We start from the raw sequence: 13,297 nt of genomic DNA, 5'->3' as shown, positions 1-13,297 counted from the left end.
TGGAAAGTAATATAAAAAAGTTCAAAAATTCTAAAATTACGTATTGACGGCAAATAAATTGTCAAATATACTAATATAAAACCATAACTGGTAAATACTTAATTGAGAATGGTAATTATTGTTTGAATGTTCCTCAAATTATTTTCATATGGTAGCTAAGTTATTTTATTTGCTTCAATTTTATTTAACTCAGCTTGATGTTCAATACCTTCAGTACAATTTCCTTTCATTTAAAAAAAAATAATAGATAAATGCAAATTTATTAAGAATTATTTTATTACAATAGGTGGCGCTCATGTTATTTTCACAACTGCTCATTACAGAATATTTCGAAAAGGTGGCAACATTTATTTCAGTTTCAAACTTACTGGATAAATTCGTAGCTGTTTGGCGTCCTTTTTTGACAACAGATTTGACGTTCTAAATAGTAATATTTAATGAATACATAAACATGGAGGAACAAACTAAATCAGCCATTCTGGTCATCACAAGTGAACATGTCGATTTGTTATTACACCATTGGTCTCACATGTTCGATAAGGACTATTGCCACGAGCTAATGAGTAAATTGGAGGAACGCGTCCAGTCCTTCTACGTCGACCTGCTGACTGAATCGAAAGAGAAAGAGCAGGTTATCAAAGATGATATCAGTGCACTGCAGGCTGAGGCCTCAGACTTGATGCGACTGTTACACAAGAATGTGGATATTGGTGAAATGCCTATGGGAATGCCGCTAGTGGTTTGGGACCAAAAGTTGGACCACAGCATTGAGCATCTGCGTGAAGAGCTGCGTGTGCATCGCGCTGAAATCTGCGAGCTGCTTTTGCAACAAGAAATGCTATGCGAGGAGTTGGGTGAGCTGCCACTGCCATTATTGGCCGATCCACTGCCCAAGCCGGAGGAAAAGGCTGCATTTTGTAAGCACCTCGATCATCTGCGTGCTTTGCGGACACGCCGCATGGAGGAGCTGTTCCAGCTGCGCAGTAAGATCAAGGAAGACATGAAGCTGCTTGAGATACGGGTGCACACAGCAGCCGAGGAGCATTTGCTCAGCCAGGCAAACCAGAGCCTGACGCCAGATGTCTTCGCGAAGCTGCGTTCCATGCAAAAACTATTTGCTGAGCAGATGGCGGAGCTACGCGAAGCCATTGACAATACGCGTGAAAAGATCCACGTGTTGTGGGAGCGACTGCCGGAATCGGACGAGTTTGCCATGCGCAGAGTGTGCGAGGCCAAAGAGTATACGCAACGGACCTATGATGTGCTGCGTGAGGAGCTACATCGCTGCCAGGAGCTACGCCGTAAGAACATGAAATGTTTAATTGATCAGTTGCGTGAGGAAATCCAGAAGTGGTGGGAGCTGACTCTGAAATCACATCAGGAGCGAAAACGCTTTGCCAACTTTTACAACGATTGTTACAACGAGGATTTGTTGGAGCTGCATGAGCTCGAGCTCGATGATCTGAAGAGCTTCTACAATAGTAACAGAGAGATTTTTGAGCTCTTTTCTAGTCGCGCCGAGATTTGGGCACGTATGGAGGCTCTGGAGGCCAAGACCAACGATCCCAATCGTTATAACAATCGCGGCGGGCAGCTGCTGAAGGAGGAGCGGGAGCGCAAGGCTATAAGCAGCAAGCTGCCAAAAATAGAACAGCAGATTACCGAATTGGTGAAAGCCTATGAGTTGCGCACTCAGACACCCTTTCTGGTTCATGGTGAGGACATATTGGAGCGCATGGCCAACGATTGGGAGCGCCTTCGACTGGTGAAGGAGCAGAGTTCTGCCCGCAAAAACACAGTTACGACTCCATCAACCCGCGGAAAAATGCTGCCACCAGCTGCACCAGGATCGACGACTGCACGGACGCCCATGTCGCTGAAGAAGATGTCCACAATGTCTTCATCGACAATGTCGTTGCGCAAAACTCCTTCCAATTGGAAGCTGGCTTCTTTGACAGGCTCGGCGGCCAAAACCACTGGCAATCTGCATAAGAGGAAGTTTCCGGATTCAAGTAGTAGCGCTAAGGCGCTTACACCAAACGCAAAGCGAAGTCTGATGAAAACTTTTAAGGCGTCACAAGAATTGCGAAAGTCATACCGGAGTCCAGTAGTCATTCAACAGAAGGTGATCAAGCCTCAAATTAAGAAGGTGCATCTGCTGGAAAACACACTTCGTCGCAGCTCAGGGCTGGGCAGGCGCAGTCATGGCGCACCTTCCAAGAAGGTGCGAGCAAGGCTGCCAGTGCACGGATTTCGGGTACAGACCTCGGCTAGCGATGAGTCCGATGCCACCTACGATTCATTTGAGAAGTCCATTGAACCGGCTGCTCGCTCCTCCGTCCTACCACAAACTAAAAAAGCGTTTTAGATGAAATCATTGGAAGGCGGCCTTAGCTAAGATTTTAGGAGTATTATGTTTTTTTTTTGTGACTATCCTCAAACTATATAGTACGTAGCAGTATAAATAAAAAGCAGTAAATATTTAAATCACTTGGGATTTCGTCCATTTTGCATATTAACACTTAACATAAAATAATTGATATAATATTAAAAAATAGATATAAACTTAATTAAATGTATTAACATTAATAACATTTTAGACTTTTTTTTAACTTGGTCATGGATAATAAATAATTACAACTTTTATAGTGAGTTTTTAAACTGCAATTCTTATTTGAATAATTGAAGTTTCAAATATTGATCGCTGTAATTGGTGAAATTTCTGGAATTTTGTGTCCAATTTAGATCGTACGCTATTAGTTATCGAAATATTATCGATATATGTCAAAGCAACTATAGTTTTGCATACGCGCGTTTTTTTTTGTTTGTGTTTACTGCAATCTCGCTTGGTACAAATAATTTGCAAAATTCAACATTTCGCCAGAGTGAAACTGAGTTGAGGGAAATGAATACACATTTTGAGCCCCGGACCCTTATCAATGGCGGCATGCTGAAGCAGTTTGCCGGCCAAACCGTCAGCATCATGGTGCGAGTGGAAAGTGTTGCGGGCACAACGCTGTTGGCCAACAGCACGGATAACCACAAGTTGCGCATCAGTCTGCCCAGTGAGCTAGGAGCGGCTGAAGGCGCCTGGGTGGAGGTGATTGGTAATCCAAATTCCGCTGATGCCATACGTGCCAAAGAGGTAAGTTCATTATTTACATGCCGTGACGAAATTGACGCTAATCTGCAATTTATTCGCAGGTCATCGAATTTGGTGGCGAGAACATTGATTTCGACACAGATGGCTACAACACAATGACCCAGTTGCTGACCAACGTGAAGCAGTTCTATCAATATGGCTAAGTGAAAGGCAGCCCTTGCTGCAGTCCTGTACCATGGCCAACTTATTGTTGGCATGCACTCATATTTTTTTGCTCTGTATTGTAATCGTAATAAACACGCAAGTTATTTAATTAATATTTCAATTAATTCAACATATGTATTTGTTTTATTGGGATTTGGTGCCCATATATTGAAAGGCTATCTGGTGAAGGACTATTCAACAGTTGAAAAAAAACAGGAGAGAAATTCAATGGCGGGCTATTGCAGCACAGCTGCATTGGCTACAACGCTGGGATTGTTGACCACCTCACCGAGAGAGTCGAGCACCTCCTTGCGGTAATCATCGAATTCACCATCAATCTCGTTGATTGTTTGGTCCTCGATAACGTAAAGCATACAACCAGTTTCGCGTATCAGGCGTTCATCGTGAGAGACTATAATGACACCGCCCTCATACTCGTTGATGGCCTCGGCCAATGCATCGATTGATTCAATGTCCAGATTATTGGTCGGCTCATCGAGAATGAGCACATCTGGTGCGCTGAGGCACAGCTCGGCAAGAGCAACGCGCGCCTTCTGGCCACCAGACAGATCCTTCATTTTAATGGTATGCGCATGGCTGACCAGCCCAAAGGAGCCCAGCGCTTTGCGTGCCTTCTCGTGCGGCAAGTTAAATAGACGTTGGAGATATTCAGCCGCCGACTCTTCGGCAGTCAAATGCTCGCCCGAATGCTGATCGAAGCGTCCCACATGCAGTCGATGATTTTTACGCTGCTCGCCCTGCTGCGGCTGCAATTCACCGAGCAGCAACTTGAGGAACGTTGATTTGCCGACACCGTTGGGACCCACAATAGCAACGCGACTAGTCAGATCAATGCCAAAATCGGTCTTGATAAACAGTGGCTTCTGGCCATCAAAGGCAAACGTGACATTGTGCACACCCAGAATGGGGGGTTGCAGCTGGGAGGGCTCGGGAAATCGGAATTTCACAATGTACTCCTTTGGACGGGCGAGCAGCTCTTGGGGGCCATCGTCCTCGTCCTGTTTCTGCTGTTTCGATTTATTCTTCTCCTGCTTGCGTGTCAGCGTTTCCTTCTGCTTCTTCTCAGCTGCCTTCTTCGACTGGCCGTGGGCCTTAAGTTCACGGATTCGCTTCTCCTGCTTCTCATACTCCTTGATCATCTCGCGTCGCTTCTGCACGTACATCTTCTTGAACATCGAGTAGTTGCCCTTGTAGTAGTGCAATTTCTTCTGATCCAGATGTATAATCTCGTTGCATACATTATCCAAAAAGCTTTGGTCGTGAGAGACAATTAATAGTGTTTTCTTCCAGCCCTGTAAATAGTTATCTAGCCAAATGACTGCATTCAGATCCAAATGATTTGTCGGTTCGTCCAGCATGAGCAACGTTGGCTCCAAATAAAGGGCGCGGGCGAGCGAGACACGCATCCGCCAACCGCCAGAAAATTTGTTTGTTGGTCGATCCTGCATCTCCTTGCTAAAGCCAAGACCGGCCAGAATGCGACGGGCTCGCGCCTCCGCCGAATATGCACCAATCGCTTTTAGCTCAGCAAATGTATCGTTGAGCTCCTCCTGAACACTCATATCGCCATTGGCGAATTGCTTTTCCAGCTCCTCGCTCTTCTTCAGCATCTGGGTACGCTTCACATCTGCCTCCAGTATGGACTCAATGGACGTCTTGTCTGTGGCAACCACCTCCTGTTCGCAGAGCAGCACATCAATGTTGGGCGGTATGGCGAATGCGTGCGTGGCTATATGACGGAGCAGCGTCGTCTTGCCGTGACCGTTCGGACCCACCAAACCATAGCGACGACCATTGGCAATCAGCAGATTGGCATTCACAAACAAATCATTGCCTGTCAAAATTGGGGTTTAGGAAAAACAAAGAACTTTCAATTATTATCCAACTAATTAAATATTTGAGAAGATGAATGAACCCACCTTTGGCCGATATCGTGAAATTCTCAATTTTGATGTCAACAGCATGCTCGAGGGCCGCCTGTTGGCCAGCGCTCTTCTGCACCTGGGACATGGTGAAATTGTTGTCGAGATCTGATTGACCAGTGCCGCCCTTTTTCGTCATTAGCTCTATTTGTCGTTCGTATTCCTGTTCTTTCTTTTGCTTCTTCTTCTCCTTATGCGACATTTTCTTTTCCTTGGACTCGGCAAACGCTTCCGATGACTCTTCGGATATGGGCGTGGTCGCCAACTCTTCCACTGCCGTTGGCTCAGGTACTGGTTCGACTTCGTTTAGCGTTACGGTGGCAACTTTTGCGCTTAAAGATTCCTCTATTGGCGCTGGCGGCACCTCCTCTTTAATTAGCTCTTTCACATTTTCATCATTATTATCGCTTGATTGATCCTTTTGTTCTTGCTGCTGCTTCTTCTTAGATTGTTTCGCTGCTGGCTTGACCGGCACAACTTCTTCGAGCTCCGGCTCCTCATCATGATCCTCATCATCATCATCTTCGTCCACGTCCACACTCACATCATCATCGTCACTCAAGGCAAATTTATTAGATATATACTGTTGCTTCTTTTTAGATTTCTTGGCTGCAGGCTTGGCAATGGCAACCACTTCCTCATCGTCCTCATCATAGTCATCATGCACAACATCGTCATCATTCAGATTCACATCCATCACATCATCGTCGTCATCATCGCTAAAGCCAGCATTCGCTTTCTTCTTGTTGTTCTTCTTACTTTTCTTTGCCTGCTGCTGTTTCTTGGCAGGTGACTGTGATTTGGCGACGGCTGCTGTCTCCTCATCGGAACCATCGCTTGTGACTTTTGATGTCGGCTTTGCCGGCTGCTCATCATCACTCCAATCATCGTTTCGCTTGCCCTTTTTACCCTTCTTCGCTGCCTTCTTCTGCTGCTGCTGCTTGCTTTGCGTGGACTTTACGCTTTCAAGATCATCGCCGTCAGCGTTGTTGTTCAATTTGATGTTGCCTACGGATTCATTATCACTGGAATCGCCACCGCCGCCGGCAGCACGCTTTCCCTTTTTGCCCTTCTTGTTCGCATGCTTCTTCTCGTTGACAATCACTTTCTCTGGCTGCTCCTTATCGTCATCGAAGCGCTCCTTATTCTTACCCTTAACCTTGGACATGTCGATTTCGATGTCGATGTGACTGCTGTTGACAATCAAACAATCAAAACCAAAATACAAAATAATTCGCTGGCGAAGTTTGTGGAAAGCTTACGTTTGTGTTGTCGTCGACGGCTTTCACGTGCACAGCTGGCAAATGTGCCAAGTGTGGAGCTAGCTAGAGGAAGAAGAAGAATCACAAATGATGTTTGGCTATGTGTGAGTGTGACCAGTCTTTGTGCGTGCGTGTGTGTGTATGTGTGTAATGAAATTACTATCGGAATCGTGATGTCATCGCTTGGAGCTAGTTCACAGATGAAATCGATCTGAGCCTTGAGACTCTTTCGCTTAAATTGAATAGATATAGATTTAGAATTATGTACACCGACACACAACTTAAATGTTATTTGTTAATTTTTCATCAATTACGTGTAGCCTGCTGAAATCAGGCAGAATCATAGCCATGCCGTCCGATAAGAGCTCAAGCTTATCGATGTATCGATACATTTTTTTATTTTTTTTTGCCATAAATGTCGCCGAGCTACATAATTGTTTAATAAACAATTAATCACTAATATAAACAAAGTAGTGCAAATAGTGCGTGTGATATTCGAAGTAATATCAAATACCGTACATTGATTCATTTACAACCGTTGTCCGCTTCACGGGAAGAAGACAAACAGACAAACAAAAACAACAACGAAAACAATATTAACAACAAAGCTAGAGCCACAACCCCAAGGAGATTGAGATTCGCAACGCAATCAAAAAAAAAAATTCCATACAACGGAAAATAACATACGCTGCGTGAAAGAGAGGGACTTGTCAAGGGAAGGGGGCCGCGCGCATAGCCCAAAGGTGGTTAACAGCAGCAGCAGCAGAAAACAACAACAGCAACAACAACGCAGCAGCAACAACAACAACAATAACACGACTATCGAGACCTTGAGAACTTTAAAGAAATAGCAACAAAAAAGCTCGAAAAAATATTAACAAAAAACGCAAACAGAGCTGAGCGCAGAGAGGCAGGCAACCACATCGGCCGCCAAGTTATGGAGAGTGACAATTTCCCGCAGCGCGCCAATTAATAATAATATTAATAAACCAAAAACCAAAAAATACGAAAAAAAAAAAGAAATAATAACAAAAACAAATGCATGGAGAAAGGAGAACTCGGAAGTTGTGAAAACAAGTAAACGTAAGAATAAGAACCAAAACAAAAGCTAACGCTTTATACCAATAACCAACAATAACATCAGCAGTGCCGCCGGAAACCCGTCCAGCACCCCACCCCACCCTTCACGCACACAGACACACACACACACTGAGACACACACACACATACACATACACAAGCAGCAGCACAATGGCAGCGGTAGTTGCGGCAAAAGCAAACGGCGGCAGCGGCAACGGCTGCGTCGCAATTATGACAGCAGTCGATGCGGAGAACGGAGACGCCAGCTGCGCATCGAACGGACGCGAGGCGCGCAATCTTGCCGAGAAGCAGCGACGGGACAAGCTGAATGCCAGCATACAGGAGCTGGCCACAATGGTGCCGCATGCGGCGGAGTCAACGCGACGATTGGACAAAACAGCCGTGCTACGCTTTGCAACGCACGGCCTGCGGCTGCAGTACGTCTTTGGCAAGTCGGCGACGCGACATCGCCGCAGGCTGAATGTGAAAACCGTTGGCGGTGGCAGCGCTGGCAACGTTGCCATTGGCCCCAGCATCGCTGATGGTGTTGGTAGTCATAATAATAATAATAATAACAACAACAACGGTGGCATCGCTGGCGATACGCCGCAATTGACGGAAACGTTGATGCAGTTACTCGACAGCTTCTTCATCACGCTCACCTGCAATGGGCAGATAGTGCTCATCTCGGGCAGCGTCGAACAGCTACTGGGCCACTGCCAATCGGACTTGTATGGACAGAATCTGCTCCAGATAACCCATCCCGATGATCAGGCGCTATTGCGCCAACAGCTAATACCACGTGACATCGAGACGCTCTTCTATCATCAGCGACGCCAACAACAACACTCGCATTCCCACTCCCACTCGCATTCGCATTCGAAATCGCATTCAACGTCGGCCAGCGAGGATGATGACGATGAATCGGATATGCTCGAACCGGAACAGGAACCGGAACAGGATCAGATTCAGGATCATGAGCACGATCAAGATCACGATGATGAGGATGTGGAACGGGCGCGCATACGCACGCCCAGTCCGCGTACGATCGCCCATTTGGCGGACATCGATGAGCGTCTACGCAGCGATCGACGCTGTTTCACTGTGCGCTTGGCGCGTGCCTCAACGCGTGCCGAGGCAACCCGTCACTTTGAGATGGTCAAAATTGATGGATGCTTTCGGCGCAGTGACTCGTCGGTGACGGGTGGTGCGGCCGCCAATTTTCCAATCGTATCCCAGCTGATAAGGCGATCGCGCAACAACAACATGTTCGCTGCCGCAGCAGCTGCAGCAGCTGCCGCAGCAACAGCAACAGCAACGACAGAAACAACAGCAACAACAACAACAACATTAACATCGCCTGCCTGCATACCGCAACACGATGCGATCGCACAGGCGGCACTGCATGGCATCAGTGGCAATGATATCGTCCTCGTGGCAATGGCACGCATCATCCGCGAAGATTCCACCTGCCTGAGCCTAATGTGCCGCCAACCGGAGCCGTATCAACTGGAATACCAAACGCGGCATCTCATCGACGGCAGCATCATTGACTGTGATCAGCGCATCGGCATCGTCGCCGGCTACATGAAGGATGAGGTGAGTGGGTTCTAACCCCCCAGAGTTGAATCCTCAGTTACAGTCTAGACAGAAAAGATAGAAAAATATACAAAAAATATAATGCATAATAAACAAACTTTATTTAAACATAAACAAAGGCGCTTGAGAGAATTAGCTTTGGGTTGTGAGCAGTCAAATAAATTAAATAAATTGAAATAAAAAATAAATTAAATAAACTATTACGGAGTAAGACAATTAGCAAGCTTTTAATAGAAAGGAACCTTGTGATAGATAACTCTAAAGTTGACATTGCAATCTGAAACGAGCTCATCTAGTAATTGTAATAAAAAGCAATCTTGCAAAATTGATATCATTCTCAACTGTGGAACAAAATACTCGGACCAGTCACAACTTTTGCATTGACTTTTATTGTTTAATAACGCTAATCGATGTTTAACAGTTTATTTATTATATAAAGAGTTCATTTTATGGAATAACGATAACATGTTTATCAATACTTTGCAAAACGATTAAGATTTTAAACCAATTAAATATTTTTTGGTTGGATCAATTAGATATTGATGCAAGCAGTTAAGATAGGAGAGTTTCCAGTATCGAAATAGTTGTAGTCATAGTCTTAATTATAGTTTTAGCTGTAACGATTAAGCTCCTAATATTCAGATATACCATATATATATAGACATATATATTGATCTGTGTGTTTCCTTTATAGGTGCGCAACTTGAGTCCGTTCAGTTTTATGCATTTGGATGATGTGCGCTGGGTAATTGTCGCCCTGAGGCAGATGTATGACTGCAACAGTGACTATGGCGAGAGCTGCTATCGTTTGCTATCGCGCAATGGCCACTTTATATACCTGCAATCGAAGGGATTTCTGGAGATTGACAAGAGCAGCAACAAGGTGCACTCGTTTCTGTGCGTCAATACGCTGCTGGACGAGCAGGCTGGCAAGCGCAAGGTGCAGGAGATGAAGAACAAGTTCTCCACAATAATCAAGGCCGACATACCCACGCATACCAGTCCCGATCTGCCCGCATCCAGGGCGCCACAGCAGCTGGAGCGCATTGTGCTCTATCTGATTGAAAATCTGCAAAAGAGGGCAAACGGCAACGGCGGTGGCGGCGGCGGCGGCGGGGATGCTGCGACAAATGGTGGCGATGCCAACATGGAAGCTATTGATGATGCCTGCTGCAGTTCGCCGGCATCGAGCAGCAACACACCGACACTGGACGAGCAGGCGCCATCGCCCGCCCCGTTGGCACTGGTGCCACCGGCACCAGGTCACGTCAAGCACTCAATATCCAAGTCGGTCAATGTGGTAAATGTGACCTCAGCGCGTAATCTTCAATACCAGCAGCAACAGCAGCAACAACAGCAGCAGCAACAGCAGAAGCAGCGAGAGCTGGAGCAGCGCGAACGCAGCGGGAACGTGCCCAATGGTGGCGTTATACGCCAGTTGAGTTGCTGTCTAAGCGAGAGCTCCACATTGTCGCCGGCGAGTGCGAGCAGCTCGGAGCTGCCGGACGATGCCAATAGCAATACATCACCGCCACCGGCAGCGCTTGCGCCTGCGCCGGCAATATCACGTACCAGTGTTCTTCAGAGGCTAATGACATCGACGCCGCGAAAGGTAGCAGCATCACGAGCAGCGGCAGCAGCAGCAGCATCAGCAGCTGCGGCAGCAGCAGCATCAGCAAAAGCGGACACAGTTGAGCCACCGACCCAGCTGCAGGCAGCACTGTCGAATACGCTGCGCAGCCTGGGCACCCAGCTGGTGACAATGGGCGAGGAGGCGCAGACGCTGTACGAGCAGCAGCAACAGCAGCGCAACGCACTGTTGCCCAAGTTTGGGCGGCAAATGGATGCCATAATGTTGGAGCATAAAATGCAGAAGCAGCTGTTGGTCAACATTAAGAGCGAGTACGATGCGGCCGCAGCAACGGAAATTGAAACGGAAACGGTAACGGTAAAGAGAACGAGAACGGAAATGCCAGTACCACATCAGACGGTTTCAGTGATAACCAAACAGACGAAAACATCCAGTGAGAGGAGCACCAGCATCACGAACAGCAGCAGCAGCAACTGCAGCAGCAGCAACAGTAGCAGCAGCACCAGTAGCAGCAGCAGAAGCAGCAGTAAATAGTGGGCATTCAATGCTCGTGTTGTAAAATGCGCGAATGAAGTCAACATTAGCTTAGAAGTCGAATTAGCTGCAATGTTTATTTATTTAGTCTAAATAGCTCAGTATTCAGTGCACGGCTGAAGCTTTGGCTCCCCCATCACCAATAACACCACCCTCCCCCCCTCAAAAAAAAAAAAAAAACAGAAAGAAAAACAAAGTTGAAAACACCGTAAGACCCAGTGCGATCAGAGTACAAAATCATATATTGTTTTAAGTAAATCTACTCATTAAATTTTAACAGGTTTTAACATTTTGCAAAATTACTGCGAAACGATAGAAATGATAGAGCAACAACGAAACTGAAAACGGAAATAGAGAGATAGAGAGAGAAGAGAGATCCTTAACTTTAATGTATTATAATACAACACACACACACACACACAGCTGTATGCGTCGTTCTGCAACACTGTTGTACAACCCTGGAAAACTTGTCAAAACTTATAAAACGCTCGACTGAACAATAATCAATAGCCGGATCTGTTGTAGCGATAATGCAATGATTATGCCACACATTTAATACTCAATTATCTAATACAGAATATCAGTAAATGAACTTAACCTCCCAAAAAAACAAAAAAACAACTCCCACCATCCACCATCCCAGCCAGGAGGAACTAGAGTGTTTGTTTTGCTGAGCACTGAGCTATAGGATAAACAGTTAACTTTTTATCTCTATATATTGAGATATATGTTTGATTTTTTTAGATGTATTTTTTTTTTATATTTTTTTTGTGGAAATCATTGCCTTTATTTTATATCTCCACCATGTTTGTTCAATCTGGTTTAATTTTTGGCTTTAAGCTTGAGCTGTCCTTCCCCAGCCCACCCTCCCTCCATCCGTCATCCGCCGTCCCCTTCCCTCTCCACCCCTTCCCAGGCACCCACAGCACAGTTGCTCGGGCGAAAATTGTTTTGTGCTCGACTCGATACGGTCATGTCCATGTTTCCGTTTGCCTTATCAGTTAGCACCTTTTGTTTAATAGCAAAATTTTTTGTGTAGCTATTATTAACGACAAATATTATTATTATTTTATTTGATAGATTTCTGACTCTTCTTTTTTTTTTTTTTTGTTTGTTTGTATGTGTATGTAGCGTAACTCTTGTTTTGCATTTCCTTTTTGCCCGTTCCGATTGTCTAGTGTGTAATATAATTTTAATAATTAATTTAAGCACATTTGTAATATTTTGTTTGATTTTTATATATTTTATTTAACGAGTTGTGCTCTTAAAACACTTTTGGTTTATACATGCATATGCTACAAATACTTACATACATAATAAATTGATATATGTACATATACTAATACATGCACATCTAAAATGTGTATTATCACTAAGCAGGCAACCCACTAAGAGGCTAGACAATGATACCTTTCCTAAAATTGCATTACACAATCTCGTTTCTGGAGAACTTATTTCAGTAATAATGCCAATTTTAGCCAAACAAATTTGAAATTAGATTGCTGCCCATTAATTCCTAAAAAAAAGAAAAGTGTTACTAAGAAGTTACAAGAACTGATCAAAAGTTGAACTAATCTGCCTCTGCAAAAAGATGATGTATCTTTATCCAGAAACTAAAAAGATGGCAAAATCGAGCTGTCAGCTTGCACACGCAAGACAAGGACAGAGAGAGAGTGAGAGCGAGAGAGAGAGAGTGTTTGCTGCTATCTTCACACACAGCCAAGGGTCTGGGCGATCCGCTAGCAATGTTGCCTGCCATCGATTTGACGCCTCTATGTTTTGTCTGCTTAGTGGTAATATCTATATATATATATATATATATATATATACATACATATATATATATATATATATGTGTGCTTCTTGCGCTGTTGTGTAGATTTTTTGTAAAATTTAATTTATAAAAACCAATAATAACGATAATAATGCGTTACAAATGTTAGCAATTAAAAATTTAGCCAGTAATCTATTGATAAATAAA

At 44.8% G+C, this 13,297-nt stretch overlaps 4 protein-coding genes across 5 annotated transcripts; 3 read left to right on the top strand and 1 right to left on the bottom strand.

Moving 5' to 3' along the window:
* The first annotated feature begins 412 nt into the window (after positions 1-412).
* Positions 413-2,516, top strand: LOC6565854 (protein regulator of cytokinesis 1). The gene has a single exon (XM_001992427.2). The coding sequence runs from the start codon at positions 452-454 to the stop codon at positions 2,366-2,368; it is 1,917 nt and encodes a 638-aa protein (XP_001992463.1). The 5' UTR covers positions 413-451; the 3' UTR covers positions 2,369-2,516.
* Positions 2,517-2,842: 326 nt separating this feature from the next.
* LOC6565853 (replication protein A 14 kDa subunit A) lies at positions 2,843-3,432 on the top strand. The gene is made up of 2 exons (XM_001992426.3): positions 2,843-3,145; positions 3,205-3,432. The coding sequence occupies exons 1-2, from the start codon at positions 2,906-2,908 to the stop codon at positions 3,304-3,306; spliced, it is 342 nt and encodes a 113-aa protein (XP_001992462.1). The 5' UTR covers positions 2,843-2,905; the 3' UTR covers positions 3,307-3,432.
* LOC6565852 (ATP-binding cassette sub-family F member 1) lies at positions 3,417-6,594 on the bottom strand. 2 transcript variants are annotated; one of them, XM_032739048.1, is made up of 3 exons: positions 6,513-6,594; positions 5,248-6,443; positions 3,417-5,162 (listed from the first exon to the last, which is right to left on the bottom strand). In XM_032739048.1, the coding sequence occupies exons 2-3, from the start codon at positions 6,416-6,418 to the stop codon at positions 3,544-3,546; spliced, it is 2,790 nt and encodes a 929-aa protein (XP_032594939.1). In that variant the 5' UTR covers positions 6,419-6,443; positions 6,513-6,594; the 3' UTR covers positions 3,417-3,543. The 2 variants fall into 2 exon arrangements, with proteins under 2 accessions (XP_032594939.1, XP_001992461.1); XM_001992425.2 differs by having other exon boundaries at positions 5,248-6,440; positions 6,513-6,593.
* A 377-nt stretch (positions 6,595-6,971) lies between these two features.
* On the top strand, positions 6,972-12,399 carry LOC6566173. The gene is made up of 3 exons (XM_001992424.2): positions 6,972-7,595; positions 7,660-9,191; positions 9,886-12,399. The coding sequence occupies exons 2-3, from the start codon at positions 7,764-7,766 to the stop codon at positions 11,314-11,316; spliced, it is 2,859 nt and encodes a 952-aa protein (XP_001992460.1). The 5' UTR covers positions 6,972-7,595; positions 7,660-7,763; the 3' UTR covers positions 11,317-12,399.
* The last annotated feature ends 898 nt before the right edge of the window (positions 12,400-13,297 follow it).

This window comes from Drosophila grimshawi, unplaced genomic scaffold, assembly GCF_018153295.1.
Source record: "Drosophila grimshawi isolate 15287-2541.00 unplaced genomic scaffold, ASM1815329v1 contig_848, whole genome shotgun sequence".
NCBI lineage: Eukaryota > Metazoa > Arthropoda > Insecta > Diptera > Drosophilidae > Drosophila > Drosophila grimshawi.
This window is presented reverse-complemented; position numbering and strand designations above follow the sequence as displayed.